Genomic DNA, 17,114 nt, shown 5'->3' with positions numbered 1-17,114 from the left:
AACAAAAACGACGTAAGTAGAACATTAAAACAGAAGTGTTCAAAAATTCCGCTATGTGTAAATTTTCAGTTTGAATCACTTCACTTGGGCGGTCTGTTCGTTTACCGGGCCTAATGCCCTCTATTCCTGGTCACTGCTTGTTTATATTAACGTACCTAGTGCTCCCTATTCCTGCTTATTATATCAACTGCACGTGCTATATTTGGCCAGGCGTAGGTGTCTCTGATAAGAGTCTGGAACACAAATTTTCCCTATTCTTCTAATCAATAATGTTTTTTTACGTATAAATACACGGGAATCACGTTTACGTTATGGTAATAATGATTATACGACAGACGATAATAATAGAAAAAAAAATACTGTACGATCACGTTTTAGATACAACCTGTATACCGGTAGGTTTGTGAGTTGTTGTTACTGTACTATTGCACTAATGAAGCATTCGTCTATTTTTACACAAATAAATTAACTAGAAACACTTTATGAAATATTATGTGCAATTCCATATGGTACAGTCAGAAATATATCTATAGTAGAGTTAACGTAGATCGTTATTAATATAAATGATACAATTTTCGACTTTACATGCAAAAAAGTAATAAAATTGTTCTAATCATCCAGTCGCTATTATTTTATTTGAAAATACACTATCCAATTGATAACCAGCGATTATGCATTAAATTTCAATTTAAAATTGGCGTGGGTTCTAATATATGTGGTCACTCCATTAAAACACTGAATATGTTTACGAGGTTGGCAGTATAACTACCGAAATTAGTATGTATCAGCTTACAGCAAAAGATATTTTGGATAATAAGTATTACATAAGAAAGAGTAAAAAGTGAACAGCCCACGAAAGTGAAAACAGTTGATCATAGTATATTGGTAAAATTATAACAATTATTACACATACAATAGAACTAAATACCGAATACATGATTCACAGGAACATTATCAAAGACAAAGGAATTTATAACATCACATATATACCGACAAGCCGATCATTGCATCTGCGCACAAGGTGCACGGACCTCTTATAATTGTTCATAATGCACATGCCTAACATCTTTCACAATAATATACTACGGTTAATATATTGGTCAATGATATTACTCCGATTTTAGCTTCAACTAATAAAAGGATTATACATTATGATCCATGAAATAGTTATACAAAGCCTGGCCAAAATCTATTAACTTGAAGGTTTAAAGACAGATTAATGAGAAAAGAAATAATAAGCTTAACATAATGAAATAGAAAATAAATTAATAAAAGCATAGACCATAGTCTGTGGAAACATATATATATATATACTTCGGTATGATTATGAAGTACCATTGATTACAAGCCTCGAACAGAATTGATCACAAGGTATAGTATGCAAGGCACGGACATGTATAATATGCCGCAGGGAAAACTACATCTATTACTGGGTACTTCCCTCTAACAAGTGTTAAGGCGACTACACACAAAAATGTCACAATCAGCTACGATGTTAACATACAATATTACATTCTGAATACGTATATAATTAAAAAAAGAAGTGTAAAATAATTTCATCTGTTGCTGAAGTATAAAAATATTTCATACTTAAGTGTGCCGACAATATGCCGTAATACAAATAGGAGAACGCAATTTTAAATATCTTTTAGTGAACGCAACTCGGTACGTATATTAGGAGACACAACGATGTCACTGTGTTCTTAATATAATTTCAATACAATTAACATGAAATTAGAAATAAAACGTAGAATGCGACGAACTCTCTCCAGCGTTCTGTTAACCTAATTCTCTCAAACAGAAGGCCCGTCGATAGCAACGTTGCCAGTACAAACAAACACACACATTTAAAGTGCTCAAAGGATCTGTCGAAAGCAAAATAATTTGGACGGAATTCTATTGCATTAGAATAGAACGCGTTATAGTGTTCTCCATAATATAATTATAAAGTATAAAATAGTTCATAGTTAAAGCACTTAGTACATTAGATTCGAGTTTAATATAGTAATAAGTATGTATTTGTTATAGTTTAAAATTAAAAATTTAGATTATGATTTAGTTTTATTTTATATTGCATACAAAAATAATTTGTATTATGGCGATTTGATTTTATTTACTTGGCGGTAATGGGAATGGGAAACAAGCTTAAGGTCCAAATGATGGTAAAATTATTTGCATGTTACATGTGTCCGTGTAGACTTAAATGAATTCTATATCACACAAGTCCCTATAACAGGAAATTGGTGCTGGTACTCGTGTCACAGCACTTTCATACTGTTGCTTGCAAACTTGTAAATTATATGTATTTTGACAGTATCTCATTACTAGTGTAGAGTCACATTTGCTGTGATAAACTTGCTTTTAAATCAAAACATTAATCCATCGTGGGTATATTAGAAAACAAATATCGTAATCAAGTGAATAAAATGGCAGAAGTGTCGTGATGTCCTCCGACCTTCTTATATATAGTCTAAAAACGATATAGAAGTATAATTTGATTGTCAAAAATTTTTATGTAAATCAATAATTACACACATAAATGGCTAAATCAATGCAAAATATGATTACTAGTAACAAAGTAAACATTATACAGTGTATTTTCATTCTAAACACGTGACTTGAAGTTGAAAGCGAATGAATGCGTCGAGTTGTCGTACATGCATCCTGACAACTATATAGGTTATCTCAAATTTGTCTCCGAGATAAAAAATAAACAGATTATAACTTTAGCTTTAAATTTTACCTGAGTGAAACATGCAATTATATACCTAATTGTGGCAAATAGTACCGAGTAATGTGTAAAACCTATGACGCTACGGAGAGACAGTCCGCTCGATCAGTGTAAGGGTGAATGACAATGAACATGAGAGTTAAATAATAATTAGCTAAACAAAAATCCCTTCTCGAGGGGAGTCGTCTGACTTATGGTTATTTACACCGTAACTCGCGTTCCAATATAAATCGATCCCTAGGATATTTTATACAGTTATTCACATTTTATTGAATACTAAAATTTATTGTAAAATTATGTCATCGAGTGCACGGGGCGGGGCGATACTCCACACATAGGAATTATTTGCTGCTTTTACACGACACATTCTTTCAAGCACGATTACGAGCGCGCGGGAAAACCAGAGCGCGCAAACGTGTATTATTGCGTTTTACTATTTGTGTTATGTGACTATTCTTTCGCGCGTAACGCATAAGTTTCAAGTCGTTTCATTTTCTTTAAACATCTTATTTTTTATTCCACAGATTATCTTTCCTGCATGAAAGCGCGTACGTGTAAAGGCAGCTATTGCGCCGTGGACATGATTACAATAGAGATATATCGGTAGGTGGCGCACCGCTCGTCGGACGGCGGCTCGCTCACTTGCCGGCGGGCGACCCGCGCTGCGTGAGCCCCTCGAAACGCTTGAACGTGTAGTTGATGAACACCCAATCCTTGTACGCTGCCTCCCCCTCCTGCGATATCGGCGCAGCCGCTGCAACCACACACAAAGCACAAGGTCTATATTCATTTTACAAAATAAGAGTTTCATGACCATGACCACTGTCGTCCTGTTTGGGTTACGGCTACTGATTAAATAATTTAATTTTGTGGTCACTATATTCTCACTAATTGAATTTAAGTATTAATATGTATTTTTGTAATCATGTACATGTACATTGTCATTTGAAGAGAGTAAAAGCTCAGTTTGCCAGTCAGTCTTCTTATCTCGAAAGCACTCCGAATTTATGGTAGATTTAACATATCATAAAAATCTGTAATTATTTATTCATTTGCATTCCATAATGTCATGGACCAAGACGGCCGAACAAATTGCGATGAAATACAATGGTTTTAACAGATTTTAATTATTTTGTAATTTTTTTCTAATCTCTATGTATATATAATAATTTTATTATCTTTAAAATATTCATTGACATTATAATATATTTTTTTTATAAATATTTTATCTTTTTTTAATTCTAAAATATTCCTATAGAGTAAGTGTGCCCGCGGTTTCACCCCCATAAAAGTTATAGCGTATCTTTTATTCTGATTTATAAGCTATATTTCTGTAATGTTACATCAAAATCCGGTCAGTAGTTTTTGCTTAACAAACAACCATCTATCCATCCATACTCACAAACTTAGCATTTATAATGTTAAGTAAGTTTTTTATAAACATTGAAATTGTAATAGTGCAACATGAATAAAGATATATAGATTTTTGATATTATCTATACTTACGTATCTCGAGTTTGACATCAGGGAAGTCGTCAAAGTTGGACGTGTCATCTATGGAACGAACCTCGACCGAAATGGCGGCCGGCCGCTCTCGCACGTGGCTCCAGTCCACGCCGCGGAAGAACTGCACTGACTTCACGTCCTCGATCCCGCGCTGCGAGCCCAGCCTGTGTACCACACACACATTACGTATTACAACCATTTTAAATATTAATACGTGAAGCAAAAACATTGTATCCCTCTTAACAAAAATTTTACGGACGGATGAGTGTTCGCACTCTTATAGTTAGTACAGAGCGCAAATATTGTTTTGTAATTATGCATAAAAATACATGATGTATGTTGGACTCCATTCTCCGCAATTAGCCTCTCATTCGGGCCGTTGTGCGTGTGAATGCATAAAAATACATTATATTAATAAATAAACATTGCACTCGCTATCACGACCTGCCCGCTTCGGTGTTCTAGCAGTTTAGCACAATGCCTTATATCCGATGGTCGCAGTTTCGATTCCTCACAATAAACATTTGTATTCATGAATATGATTGTTTATATTGGCCTAGGTGTTATTTTTTTTATACCACTATTATCTATGTGTATTATGTAAGCATATAAAAAAACTGTATTTATGTCATTTGTCTAATATCCATAACACAAGCTATCCTTAGCGTGGGTAAGTGTTTCGATACCGCCAGATATACTGACCTGCGATCGGGCTCAGAACAGAAGCGCAAGATGGTCTCACGGGCCTCCTCGCTGATGGGCACCTCCGGTGGGAACGTGAGAGACTCACGCCACGACATCACCTTGCGGTACGTCTCCTGCGGCGACTCGGAACAGAACGGTGGATATCCGATCAACATCTCGTACCTAAAACGGTATACAACACAATTTGTAATTTGCACATAATCACCACACTATAGCCATGGGGCTCTTTGAGTGCAACGAAGGTGTGAAAATCTATTTGTAATTTGCTTATAAATACCCATGACAGTATTCTTTAATTTGTAATTCTATAGTCAAGTGATGTATACGTTTACAACAGCTCAATTCGCTACCTACAATACTAGAACTAGAAAGTAACAACCAAGCACCATCACACCAACCCATAAACCCTAAAAATATTACTGATACAATAAATACAAGAGAATCTACGAAGGTGACTTCCTAGTAATAATTTAGAATATTAAAATAACATACAAAAAGACACATTTTCACAAGATTTCTTAGAAAAAAAAACAATATCACGAAATAGGTTTATCTGAGCAAATTGAACTGAAACACATACAGACAGTACGTTTTGAGCCTTCCAAAAATGGATCTTCTTGATAATGATTAAAATCCAAAAAGGAAAGGTTTAGAACATGAACTATTATAGATCAATATTAATACAAAATCCCCAAAACCATGAAACAAGAAGCTTTTATTAGTGCGCTCGCTTTTTGTCAATATTTTTACTGGCGGATATATTTTCTTAAATGTATTGTATGTATGTATAAAGCAACTATTACGATATTTCATTAATTAAAGCACTCTCGCAAATACTAGAACCCATAACATAAATAGCACGATGACCGTCTTTAGCATTGTTAATATTGTATTCATTTAACTAAAGACCTCAAACATGCAGTACGCCTGGCCAGCACTACTGGAAACTTCACTACCGTCGCTTTATAATTCTAACCCGGTACCGGTAGCAGAATTAAACACAATAAGTAATGTCACCAATGTTTTCTCAGCGCATAATTATAACGACTTTCATAAACAAAACTCCGATATTATTTACATCGTTGATTATTAACCAAAATACAGTCTACATTACTCATTGATTTGTAGATTTCTATAGCTGAAAAATATTATACAATGCATTCTATTTGTACTCTATAAAAAAATTGGATAGTGATTAAAAAATATCCTCTGCATAATAGGTAGTGGTACTGACGTGCACATAGATAATAGACCACGTTTGATTGATATAAATAACAGGAATGTGCCATAACGACATTACATAATAGATTTAACAACAAGATACCAGACTAACAAAACTGTCATAACATAACACAATACAAGTATTCGTCTTTGCACAACCTAACTGTAAATATACATTGTCCACTCCATAGCTTGGAAATTGACATTTCACATCGATAAAGCATTACAAAGAGCAATAATGTTTCCCATTGTTAGATAGTAGACGCAACAACACAAATGAAAACGAAACAAAATAAAAAATATTACAACAAGACACTTGTCCATCGTTAGGTAGTAGAGACGCAACAGCACTAAACTGAATGACATACAACTAGTTTGATTGTAATGATATTGCAACTCCAAGATACTTGTAACATTCCATTGTTAGATATTAGAGACGAAACAGCACCAAACCAAATGACATACAACTACTTGTTGATTCTAATGATATTGCAACATCAAGATACTTGTAACATTACATTGTTAGTTATTAGAGACGCAACAGCACCAAACTGAATGACACACAACTACTTGTTCATTGTAAAGATTTTGCACTACAAGATACTTGTAACATTGCATTTTTAGACATTAGAGACGTAACAGTACCAAACTAAATTATATACGATTACTTGTAAAGTACTAGTAAGTAAAGATATTACAGCAGTAAAATACTTGTAACATTAGTTTGTTAGATATGAGAGACGCAACAGCATTAATCGAATGATATACAACTGCTTGTTGATTGTAAAGATATTGCTACTGCAAGATACTTGTAACATTCCATTGTTAGATATTAGAGACGCAATAGCACCAAATTGAATGAAATACAATTACTTGTCGATTTTAATGATATTGCAATATCAAGTTACATGTAACAATCCATCATTAGGTAGTAGAGACGCGACAGCACCAAACTGAATGATTGTAACGATATTACAACATCAAGATACTTGTAACATTCCATCGTTAGGTATGAGAGACGCAACAGCAGCAAACTGAATAACATACAATTACTTGTTGATGGCAATGATATTGCAACATCAAGATACTTGTAACATTCCTTCGTTAGATATGAGAGACGCAACAGCACCAAACTGAACGACATACAACTACTTGTTGAATGTAAAGATATCGCAACTCCAAGATACTTGTAACATTCAATTATTAGATATTAGAGACGCAACAGCACCAAACTAATTTTTTCATGTATGATTATTTCTTTTAATATAATTCACATTACTTCCTGAGTCGACGGTAGATACGTACACGAATAGAAATATTTTGATTTGATTTCTATTATAGACAAATTATATACGGTGATAATTAGTCAGTTATGAACTAAATAAAAATAATATAGGATATGAAATAGGATGACGATTCAAATATGTGTAGTAGATAATGTGATTACTGCAAAATGAATCTAAACTATTACACTGCGTGTGTACGTTTTTTTGTGAGTGTGTGCATGTTGTGTGTGTGCACATTGCGATAGTGGAACGTTACTAACATGATGACGCCAAGGCTCCACCAGTCAGCCTGTGGGCCGTATCCGGTGTGCAGGAACACCTCGGGCGCGATGTAATCTGGCGTCCCCACCGTGGAGTAAGCGAGCGCGCGTCTGTTGCGCTTCCACGACTCTGCACGCCGCTTCGAATCCATAGCGGACGCCGCGCAGACTACGACAAAAAATAGTATTACTATCGATTCTCTGGTATCCCACCACACGAGTTCCGATTGGCACGGGACTAGATGACTCTGAAGTTTTTCAGGGTTATTATTATTTCTTGTGGTTGCCCAATAGTAGAAATTCGACCATAGTTTGAACATTATTACATACTATTGTTTTCTATTGCCATAGACTTGTTATTTCTATTACATTTCTATTAATTTAATGTTTTTTTATGTATAAATTAAAAACAAATTGCTTTTCTCTATATAAACAATAAATGATCAAGCTCCTCCGTCCACTCAATTTTCGTAAAAGTGTCGTAAGTTTTTACTTCTCGTATTAATATAATGATTTACTACCGACGTCTACCAATTAATCTGAGGTTCTTAGATTTAAACAGACTGGAAACTCACTAAAATCAGAAGGTGTAGCGCGCGACAGGTCGCGATAGAAATCGGTGCGGTGACTCTTCTTGAGCCCGGTGCACAGGCCGAAGTCGCTCAACTTGATGTGGCCACGGGCGTCCAGCAGTAGGTTGTCGGGCTTTATATCCCTGCGCAGCAATAAAATAAAACTCGCTACTTAAGTATTACTAGCGACCCACTCTGGCGTCGCCCAAGAGCTTATAACTTTGCCACTTTGCATTTCCGTAATATTTCATAATTACTCCAAAATAATCTAACTTTCAAACTGTTAAAAAATGTTGTGGTTTTCAAGTTTACTTTTGTCATAATGAAATCCTCTCTCTCTCCATACAATATTAATAGCAGTTATAAATCATCACATAAATTAACATGTCATTACAGACATAGAATGTTATAAAGAGTGTCATCATTACCAATAGAATACAGTATCTAAATGTTTCATTATATAGGTATGTACAAGCTCTTGATTGAGTGAATTGAATAATGGAGTCGTTAAATAGCTGTATGCGCCCGTCGACTTTGTTAAGGCCTCCTCACTGAACTCTAAATTGAATTCTCCATCGCCGTTAATTTCTATGCAATTTATACATTGTACTGAACTGTCTGGTATGGTATATATTGATATTATCTGTCGTCTCTTTATCATAGAAATTATAACATGAAATTGCAAGTTTCCTATAACTTTTTGAGCGTGTATGTGTATGTATTAATCACCTGTGTATGAACCCGAGCTTGTGTATACTGTCGATGGCAAGCGCGGTCTCGGCGACGTAGAACTGCGCACATTCCTCGCTGAGCGTATCCTTCTTCATGAGCAAGGTCATCATGTCGCCGCCGGGCAAGAACTCCATGATCAAGTACAGGTTCATTGGATCTTGGAAACTGTAGTACATTTTGACCACCCACTGGTGATCCGCCTCCACAAGGATGTCGCGTTCCGCGCGCACGTGCGCCACCTTTTATTACCAAAATATTGGAATCAATTACAACAATTTAAAGTACATTCAACTAAAATTCACCGCACACTACAAAACAATGTCCTGTCGCCTCTGTCTGTACGTGTTCAATAGTCTTCATAATTTTTAGAAGAATTTTCATCTAATAACAGAGTGGTACCTGAAGAATGTTTAGGTCTATAATTAGTTTTGTGTAAATTAATTGAAATATGAAGATAATTGTTGTAACAGTCAGAATAAATCTACGGTGCATATCTATCATTTATTAGTTTACAATACCCAATAATCCTTATAAAAAAAAATAATGGGGTGCTTACAATACTTTAGACAGACACAGTAATTAATCGTTATCTAATTAAATATGTTAAGCTTAACATGTGATATTCATAGTGCAACACCCTTTAAACCATACAATTTATATTAACATAATAAGAGTTCTCGTAAATTAAAAACTACGCGTAAGGTAATAAATTCAGGGGGTCTCGTATCAATTGCTCTCGCTTGATACTGTCACATTAAGCGAGAGCAATTGGGGGAGAGTTGAAATAGGGCGAATATCTAATATGCAATCATACCTATCCGAAGCAAGTGCAACTGTCTAGTTATATATAAAAAAAACATATGAGAAAAAGATCAGTACCTATAGTGGGTCATAAACTACACAGACTTCCATATGTGACGATGAGAATTAACTTTGGTTATGACTAAATCTATATAATATGTATTTAATTATAGGAGGGGATGTAGGAAATTATAAAATGAGTGGTTTGTGAGTGTTGTTAGAAAAATTACACGAAAATACAACATAGCTTATATGACAACAACAAAATAGGTAATAATAGAAATCATAAAAACTACTATTATACAAGTAAAATTATGAACTGTAAAAAGCTAGCGCGATGTTCGCTACTGTTATTATATTTAGATTTAGATACACAGGTTCTGTAATCAAATAACTAAATTTTATATTACTATTAAACAATAGAACTTTTATCTATTATTTACAGTATAATAGTTTTAACATCCCCAATAAACCCCTGCATGGGTGCAACTTAGCTGGTTACAGGTCGTTAATAGAAAACAAATAATGTGAAAAACAAAGGTGTTCAGAGAATAACACCGGTGACAACTCACTTGTTCCTTTTCCAGCATGTCCGCTTTCCTAAGTATCTTCATGGCGTACACGTGGCCCGTATCCTTCTTCTGCACCAGTCGCACTTCGCCGAAGGCGCCCCGCCCTATGACCTGTACGAGCGCAATTCCAAGTGTTATTACATGTCTCGAGATTAATTATATACTGTAAACACAACGCTGAACAAAAAAATTGCACATATGTCATAAAGATGTTGAAACGTCGTGTTTCTTTATGTGACTAATGTTTGTTGATAAAAAGACTCTAATGTTTTATAAATACCTTCAAAGGCTCGAAATCCTCGACGCCGAGCCTGGACCGCTTGAGCCGGAGGAACTCCGTTTCTTTCTGGGCATGCTGCTGTCGTTTCTCTTGCTTCTGGCTCTCCGTCAGGCTGTCATCCTTTAGTGACTCCTCCAATTTCTCCAGTCTAGTCAAAATATTTCACCGTGCATTTTATAACTAATTCAGAGGTATCATTAATATTATGTATTTTGTTTTAACCATAATAAGTAGTAAATGGTATAATTGAAAGCGTCGGAGCCTAGACCCTGAATTAAGCCCATAGAGAGTTCAAATGTAAAAAAATTCGTGAGTTAATTTGTATTTCTGACTATCCGGAGAAGGAAACATAAATATAAAACCAAAAATGAAACCGACTCCGACTGTCACGTTAGGTCCAAAATAATCTGAGCGGATCTCAAGTGTTGCGATCACCACAACATCGACTGTCCCATATGGTGTAACAGATGTGACAGTAGGTTTTATATATTATCAACTTTATTCTAAGAGTCACTGTACCATTATATCAAATTAAATTGCCTAGATATTTCGTTTACTCCTGACAATAAGAGCACCCTAGTAACACCAAATTCAAATACCGTTTACATTAAACAATTTATTTTCATTAACGGTCATATAATTCATCTAGATCACTTATACACATAAGGTTTATTACTGTGTGCCTTTTTCTACAATATATTGCATGAGAGATTACTGAGTTACGGAATTAAATTAGTCTGAACAGTAGAAAGCCTACCAACAATCAGTGAGTAATTTTTATTGTGCTTAAAATATTTACTTAGTTTACTGGCAACATTAATTACTATTCCAATAAATAAATAGTTTTCATTACTGTAGCCGCCGAAATGTGTTGGTAATAAAACTAAACTAATACAATGACGGACCATACGTGTTATTTTCTGCGTTGTCATAGAACTCCAGAAACTAAATAGATTTCTAATAGTGTTGTTATAAAAATTAATAATTTAAAGAATGTGGAGTATATAAAGCTTTCTTTGTAATGTAGAGCTGGGGTTAGATACATTCCGTCACATTGATACAATATACTACGTCGTAACCAAGGAATAGACATAAGCATACGTACATTTGGGAAAATTCTGTTCGAAAGTGTTATCCAACCAATTGTTGTACTCACCTCTGCTTCCTCTCAATGTGTTGCGTGATCAGGTTTGTGTAGAAGTTTTCAAGGGTGACCTTGGCCTTGGTGGCCTTGTCGAGCGTGTGTCCGCTGAACCGTATGTTGTCGGTGCCCGTCATCTCCAGCACCCCTGCAAACAGCGACCGCTTTATTTACACTCCTACTATGTGTCGTAACGTCACTCCAATAAAATACAATTCTAATCATGGATGAATTTTGGTTCTCAAGAAACTTTATGTCACCCACAACCACATTGTGGGATCGCCTTCCAGAGACAATATTTCTGAACTGATATTAAAACCTTAAAGTAAAGTGAAAGGCCGGCAACGAACTTGCAATTCCCTTGGAGTTGCGGGTTGTCATGTGCGGCGGTAATCACATACCATCAGGTGAGCCGCAAGCTCGTTTGTCCCCTATGCAATAATAAACACATGTTCACAGCACATTGTACCCATACTACGTAGTGACGTCACGCACATCACGTGTCACTTCCACACTCGCTATTCTACAAGTTAAAATCAACGCGCACGCACAACAGGGACTGTACCCCGGTACACACAACGATGATGTTGACAGTTGTTAACAAATCTAATGTTGTTCAAAAATCATTCTAAAAATGTTATATTTACAAAAGCTGTAGCGGGAAACTAATACAGCATTATTAATTTTTCATTTAAAACCGTAAACTTTCAAAGCCATGTAGGATATATAATTACCGGTAACAGTACAGATAAATAGATACACTATGAGTTATGCAGTAAATATATAATGACTATATATACATCAAAATATGTAATATGCTCGTTAAAAATGTCATAGGTATTGGGCACAACAATTAGTACCGCATACTCATCGATCTAATGCTGTAATCGGCTTATGACGCCAGCGCGAGAGTTATGTAAGTAGCACATGTCCCTACTGAGTACCTAGTGAACTATACATCTTGTTTGTTTGCACGTTACGTCACCGCCGTACGGATCCTACGTACAGAGTGGAAGGAAACTTCAACCGGCAGTCGAACTGCACAATGGTCACTGTCATATCGAATACCAAGACAGCGGCCCTTCAACATTACCTACTGCGTATACTAGTGAGATAATCCTCACGTTAAATATGTTAGACGTAAGACGACATCCCAAATTGCATTGCATTATTACTTACTTCTGGTGTAATAAACAGTCAAAAATAAATGTGCAATCAGTTTAGTATAATTTAATAATATTAAAAAAATCCCTGGAAGTGAATCCCTGTGTTTTGGATTCTAGGCAACTAATATAAATACTACCATTAGTTTTGCAAATATATATATATATATATAATATAATATACATGCATGTACCGCGCGAGAAATCGAACCCGAGACCATCGGAAATAAAGCGGTGTGCTAAACCGTTAGACGACCGCGGCCGTCAAGTACCTTTAGTTTGAAGTTGTACATGAAAACTGAAATTGACTTTTAAGTTTTAATTAACTAAAATACGCGAACAACAAATAAACACGTCAAAATGTCGTCTGAGTAGTATTAGCTAGTATTAGCCGCAAAGCAGTTCATTTTGTTACCGGTTGAATGGTGAAATGTGGCAGTGACATTACAAAGTACAGACACATAATACTTTAATCCTCCACAATGACAACAAAAGAACCACAGGCGCCACATGACGCCCGTGCTGCTAATTCTATGTATATGTGATGGCTATTTACCATCAGGTGACCACTTAAATTCCAAACTGTTACTTGGCATAAAAAAAAATTGTTTCACGGAATGGTTATAACTACAAGTTCATGTGACTTTAATACCAGTACTGTATTGAAATTAACTAATTTCAATGATCAAGCTTTGATCAAGTTAATCGGCGGACGAGTACACTATTTAGTATCGCTCGCTAATCAGTCCTGTTGCCCAATATAGGTGTCCTTACTACAGCTATGTGATCTTTCTTATTTCACTTTGCTTATTATATTTGTTACTACAGTCCGATTGAGTCACTAGTGACTAAATTAGACCAGTTTAGCACAGCACTGGTATCTCTTGAGATGGCTGACCCCAGCTATATGATCTCTTGGCTATATCAGTGCATTTTGTGGGAATCAAACTCATGGTCAAAAGCAAGTAGGCAATGTTCTACACATTGCATATGTGTGTTCATGTATTTACATATAATTATGGAAAAACTATTTAAATATGTCTACCAGTTGTCTAGTAGGGATGGTACAGGCTATGGCGAATTTGTAATAGATTGCAGTGTGAGTTTTCTATAAATAGATAACTATATTTGGGAGAGTCATGTTGTTGTAGTTGACTTTTACGACTTAAATACATCTGGAAAGTATTGTGTAGCAATTTACATTTTGGATGGACTGTCTGGTGAAACATAAAGCGACAATAAACCATGCCAATGTGAGGTGTGGCAGTAGGCTCAGCCAGTACCATATCATCTAATTACTAGCCAGCAAAATATGGACTAGTCAAATGTTGCATTCATTTCTATTTCAACAGATGATAATATCTGACCCCAATCTGAGGTAAACAGTGGCATAATATTAAAATGTTTAAATTACGTATGTAAAATTGTTGTATATATTTAATGACATGAGAAAGTGGAAGTCATAACAATCATACCCGGAGGATGGGGTGCCGGTGCCGGTGTATCTGGGGCCACCGTAGTGCCCGGGGTGCTTCTCCCCCAAGACACGGCTCTCTCTGTATTAATTAAAACAATATAGTTAAAACTTTTATATATACTCTATTTAAATTTTAGTTTAGGTATAGAATTGCATTGTAATAATACAATATAATTCTATACATTATAATTCATGCACAAACAGTTTAATAATGAAATCATTTAATTATTAATAGTGCCTACTTTTTCATAGGCATCTAAAAATTATTATATTAACATAATTTATTGGAGTACATTAATGTTAATATTTTAATCCATCTTAACCATTACTTTATTCATTGTGTTTCTGTTAATTTAATCTAATTTATGTAATCTATACTTGCATTATATATATATATATATATTTATTACTATTTTTTGTATGTATACTTTAATATATGTACTTTTCTATACTTTTCATACATATAATGACAGTGAGTTCTAACTAAATTTGTTTTGCAGTTTGATAGTCTAGCCATATTAATTTAATTTCTAATATAGTATCTCCTCCCAAATCTAAGTGTATGTTATATACATAGTGATTGAGTAATCCATTCATTAACAACTTAATATCCTCTTAAGATCACTCTTGACAGTCTTAACAACCTTGGAACTCTTACCACTTGCCATCATCTTTATTATTATCCATTACATTCATGCTTCATTTGATAGATGAAGTAATGCAAAACCTAATTATCATTATAAACTGTAACATTTCAATATTGATTTATGTTAGAATTATGATTGTTCAATGTAAAATAACTAATTCAACTATATTGTTTCACTCAAGTGCTAAATATGAACATAGATAGTATTCAAGTAATGGGACATATATATATAATGGGGCACCATTTTAAATGCTTTAACCTGCTACATTGCCAGTACCAGAAAATATAAATAATATATTTTTAACCAACTATTGTAAATAATTCATTAATGACTTTCTTCAATGCTTTTATTTGTTGATTGTGTTACATACTGGTATGGAAACCTGACTTTTCTAAATATTTTCTGAAAAAGTAATATATTATTTTGGTATGATAGTAATTTATTATACTTAAACTATTTTATTTACTTTATTTTTATTTATTTCTATACCCAGCAATACTGATATTGTACTGTTGAGTATAACACTGGTCCCTAGTAGTACTACTTTCATATTTTCTCAGACAACATTATTTAAAAGTGTTAACTATAACAAATGGCTGATTAACAAACTGTAATTAATTTGTAGGACATAAGAGAGTAAATTGAATAAGTGGATTATGAATTACCACAGTAAACTGCATATATTATGTTGAATACATTGTAATACTTTTTTGACTATTTTATGCTGTTACACCTATTTTTAAAAACACCTGTAACAAACAAAGTGAATGACTACTCATAGCAAACAGTGGCTACACAACATATCATTCATTCAATAACATCACATTACAGATCCACTCTGTGTGGACCTCAATCATGAGATCATACGTGACGCGTTTTATCAGTGCAATATGACGCTATCAATCACAGCGATCGCAGGGCTCGCAGTCACATGACCTATAACATTTCGTAAAGGAAGTACACAGCATCTATACGGTACCAGATAGAAGCACTGGCATTTGTATACAGCTTCGTCACAAAGAACCTTCTAGTCCCAAATTATGCGTTTCATATCGAATCGCTCTGTGCGTTTACGTACCTTGGGTTGGACTGTAACACGAAAATCTTGTTGCTTGTTTGACAATCACTTGTTCTCATTAATAAATGAACTTCATACAAATATTATCATCTATACCAAGTGTAAAATCGATATCTGATTAACGATCAAAATAGTCACACCGTAACGCGATGTCACTGATCTTATAAAGCACCACAAAAAAAACTTGATAGTTCATTAACCAAGGCAAACTCTCAAAAATAAGTATAACTTTGTTAAATGAATTACGAAAGCGAAATAACGGTATATTTCATGAGACTATGAGACCCGACAGAAAATTGCACAAAGAAAGACGTCAAGCAACAGCGCGCACAGATGAGTAACGTTCAGTAAAGCACAGATCAGTAACAAAAGTAGAGAAGCGAACAAATAGGCTTGCCATGTTTTTTTGTATTTCATTAAACGGCGTTCGAAACAACCTCTTACTTTTTGTACCCTATTGCAAATTACTTTTCATCTAACACAGCTATTCAGCTATTATGAGTAAAACAAATAATAACCAATGCGCCATTTATAGCCATAACAATATACGACGGCCTCGGTGTACTAATCCGCTAGACCTAGCAATTAATTCCAGATGCATGTGGAGTATTCGGGATTCTGAAGTTAACGACATACACCTCGCTGATACTCGCAGTCGGACGGTGTATTTCATTATCATCGTACAAAGTAAATCCAAATCCCAAATCATTACAATTACATATTGAGCATATCCGTACTTTGCAGTTGCTACCATAGTTCGCCTAAGATCTTAAACCCCAAACACATTCCATTTTTATTCGTGTCATAATGTAAATACTATTCACATGTTCTTTTTTGATGAATGTAGCTTTATCGATAATTCGATATGAGTGAGAGATTTACTAGTTAGGTTGTCAATGTCAATGTAGTCCACTTGAGCACTGAGAACCCATGACAATTTGA

At 34.8% G+C, this 17,114-nt stretch overlaps 1 protein-coding gene across 2 annotated transcripts; it reads right to left on the bottom strand.

Annotated features, from left to right (window-relative positions):
* Positions 1-782: 782 nt before the first annotated feature.
* On the bottom strand, positions 783-16,485 carry LOC131853042 (serine/threonine-protein kinase tricornered). 2 transcript variants are annotated; one of them, XM_059203833.1, is made up of 11 exons: positions 16,173-16,485; positions 14,446-14,526; positions 11,823-11,955; positions 10,667-10,814; positions 10,387-10,497; positions 9,011-9,252; positions 8,285-8,424; positions 7,710-7,878; positions 4,940-5,104; positions 4,238-4,401; positions 783-3,485 (listed from the first exon to the last, which is right to left on the bottom strand). In XM_059203833.1, exons 3-11 carry the CDS (start codon positions 11,942-11,944, stop codon positions 3,370-3,372), a joined length of 1,377 nt encoding a protein of 458 aa, XP_059059816.1. In that variant the 5' UTR covers positions 11,945-11,955; positions 14,446-14,526; positions 16,173-16,485; the 3' UTR covers positions 783-3,369. The 2 variants fall into 2 exon arrangements, with proteins under 2 accessions (XP_059059816.1, XP_059059817.1); XM_059203834.1 differs by lacking the exon at positions 14,446-14,526.
* Between the last annotated feature and the right edge of the window lie 629 nt (positions 16,486-17,114).

Source organism: Achroia grisella, unplaced genomic scaffold, assembly GCF_030625045.1.
Source record: "Achroia grisella isolate CSIRO2021 unplaced genomic scaffold, CSIRO_AGI_Agris_v1 utg874, whole genome shotgun sequence".
Lineage (NCBI taxonomy): Eukaryota > Metazoa > Arthropoda > Insecta > Lepidoptera > Pyralidae > Achroia > Achroia grisella.
The sequence above is the reverse complement of the archived record's forward strand: the minus strand, read 5'-3'. Positions and strand labels throughout refer to the sequence as shown.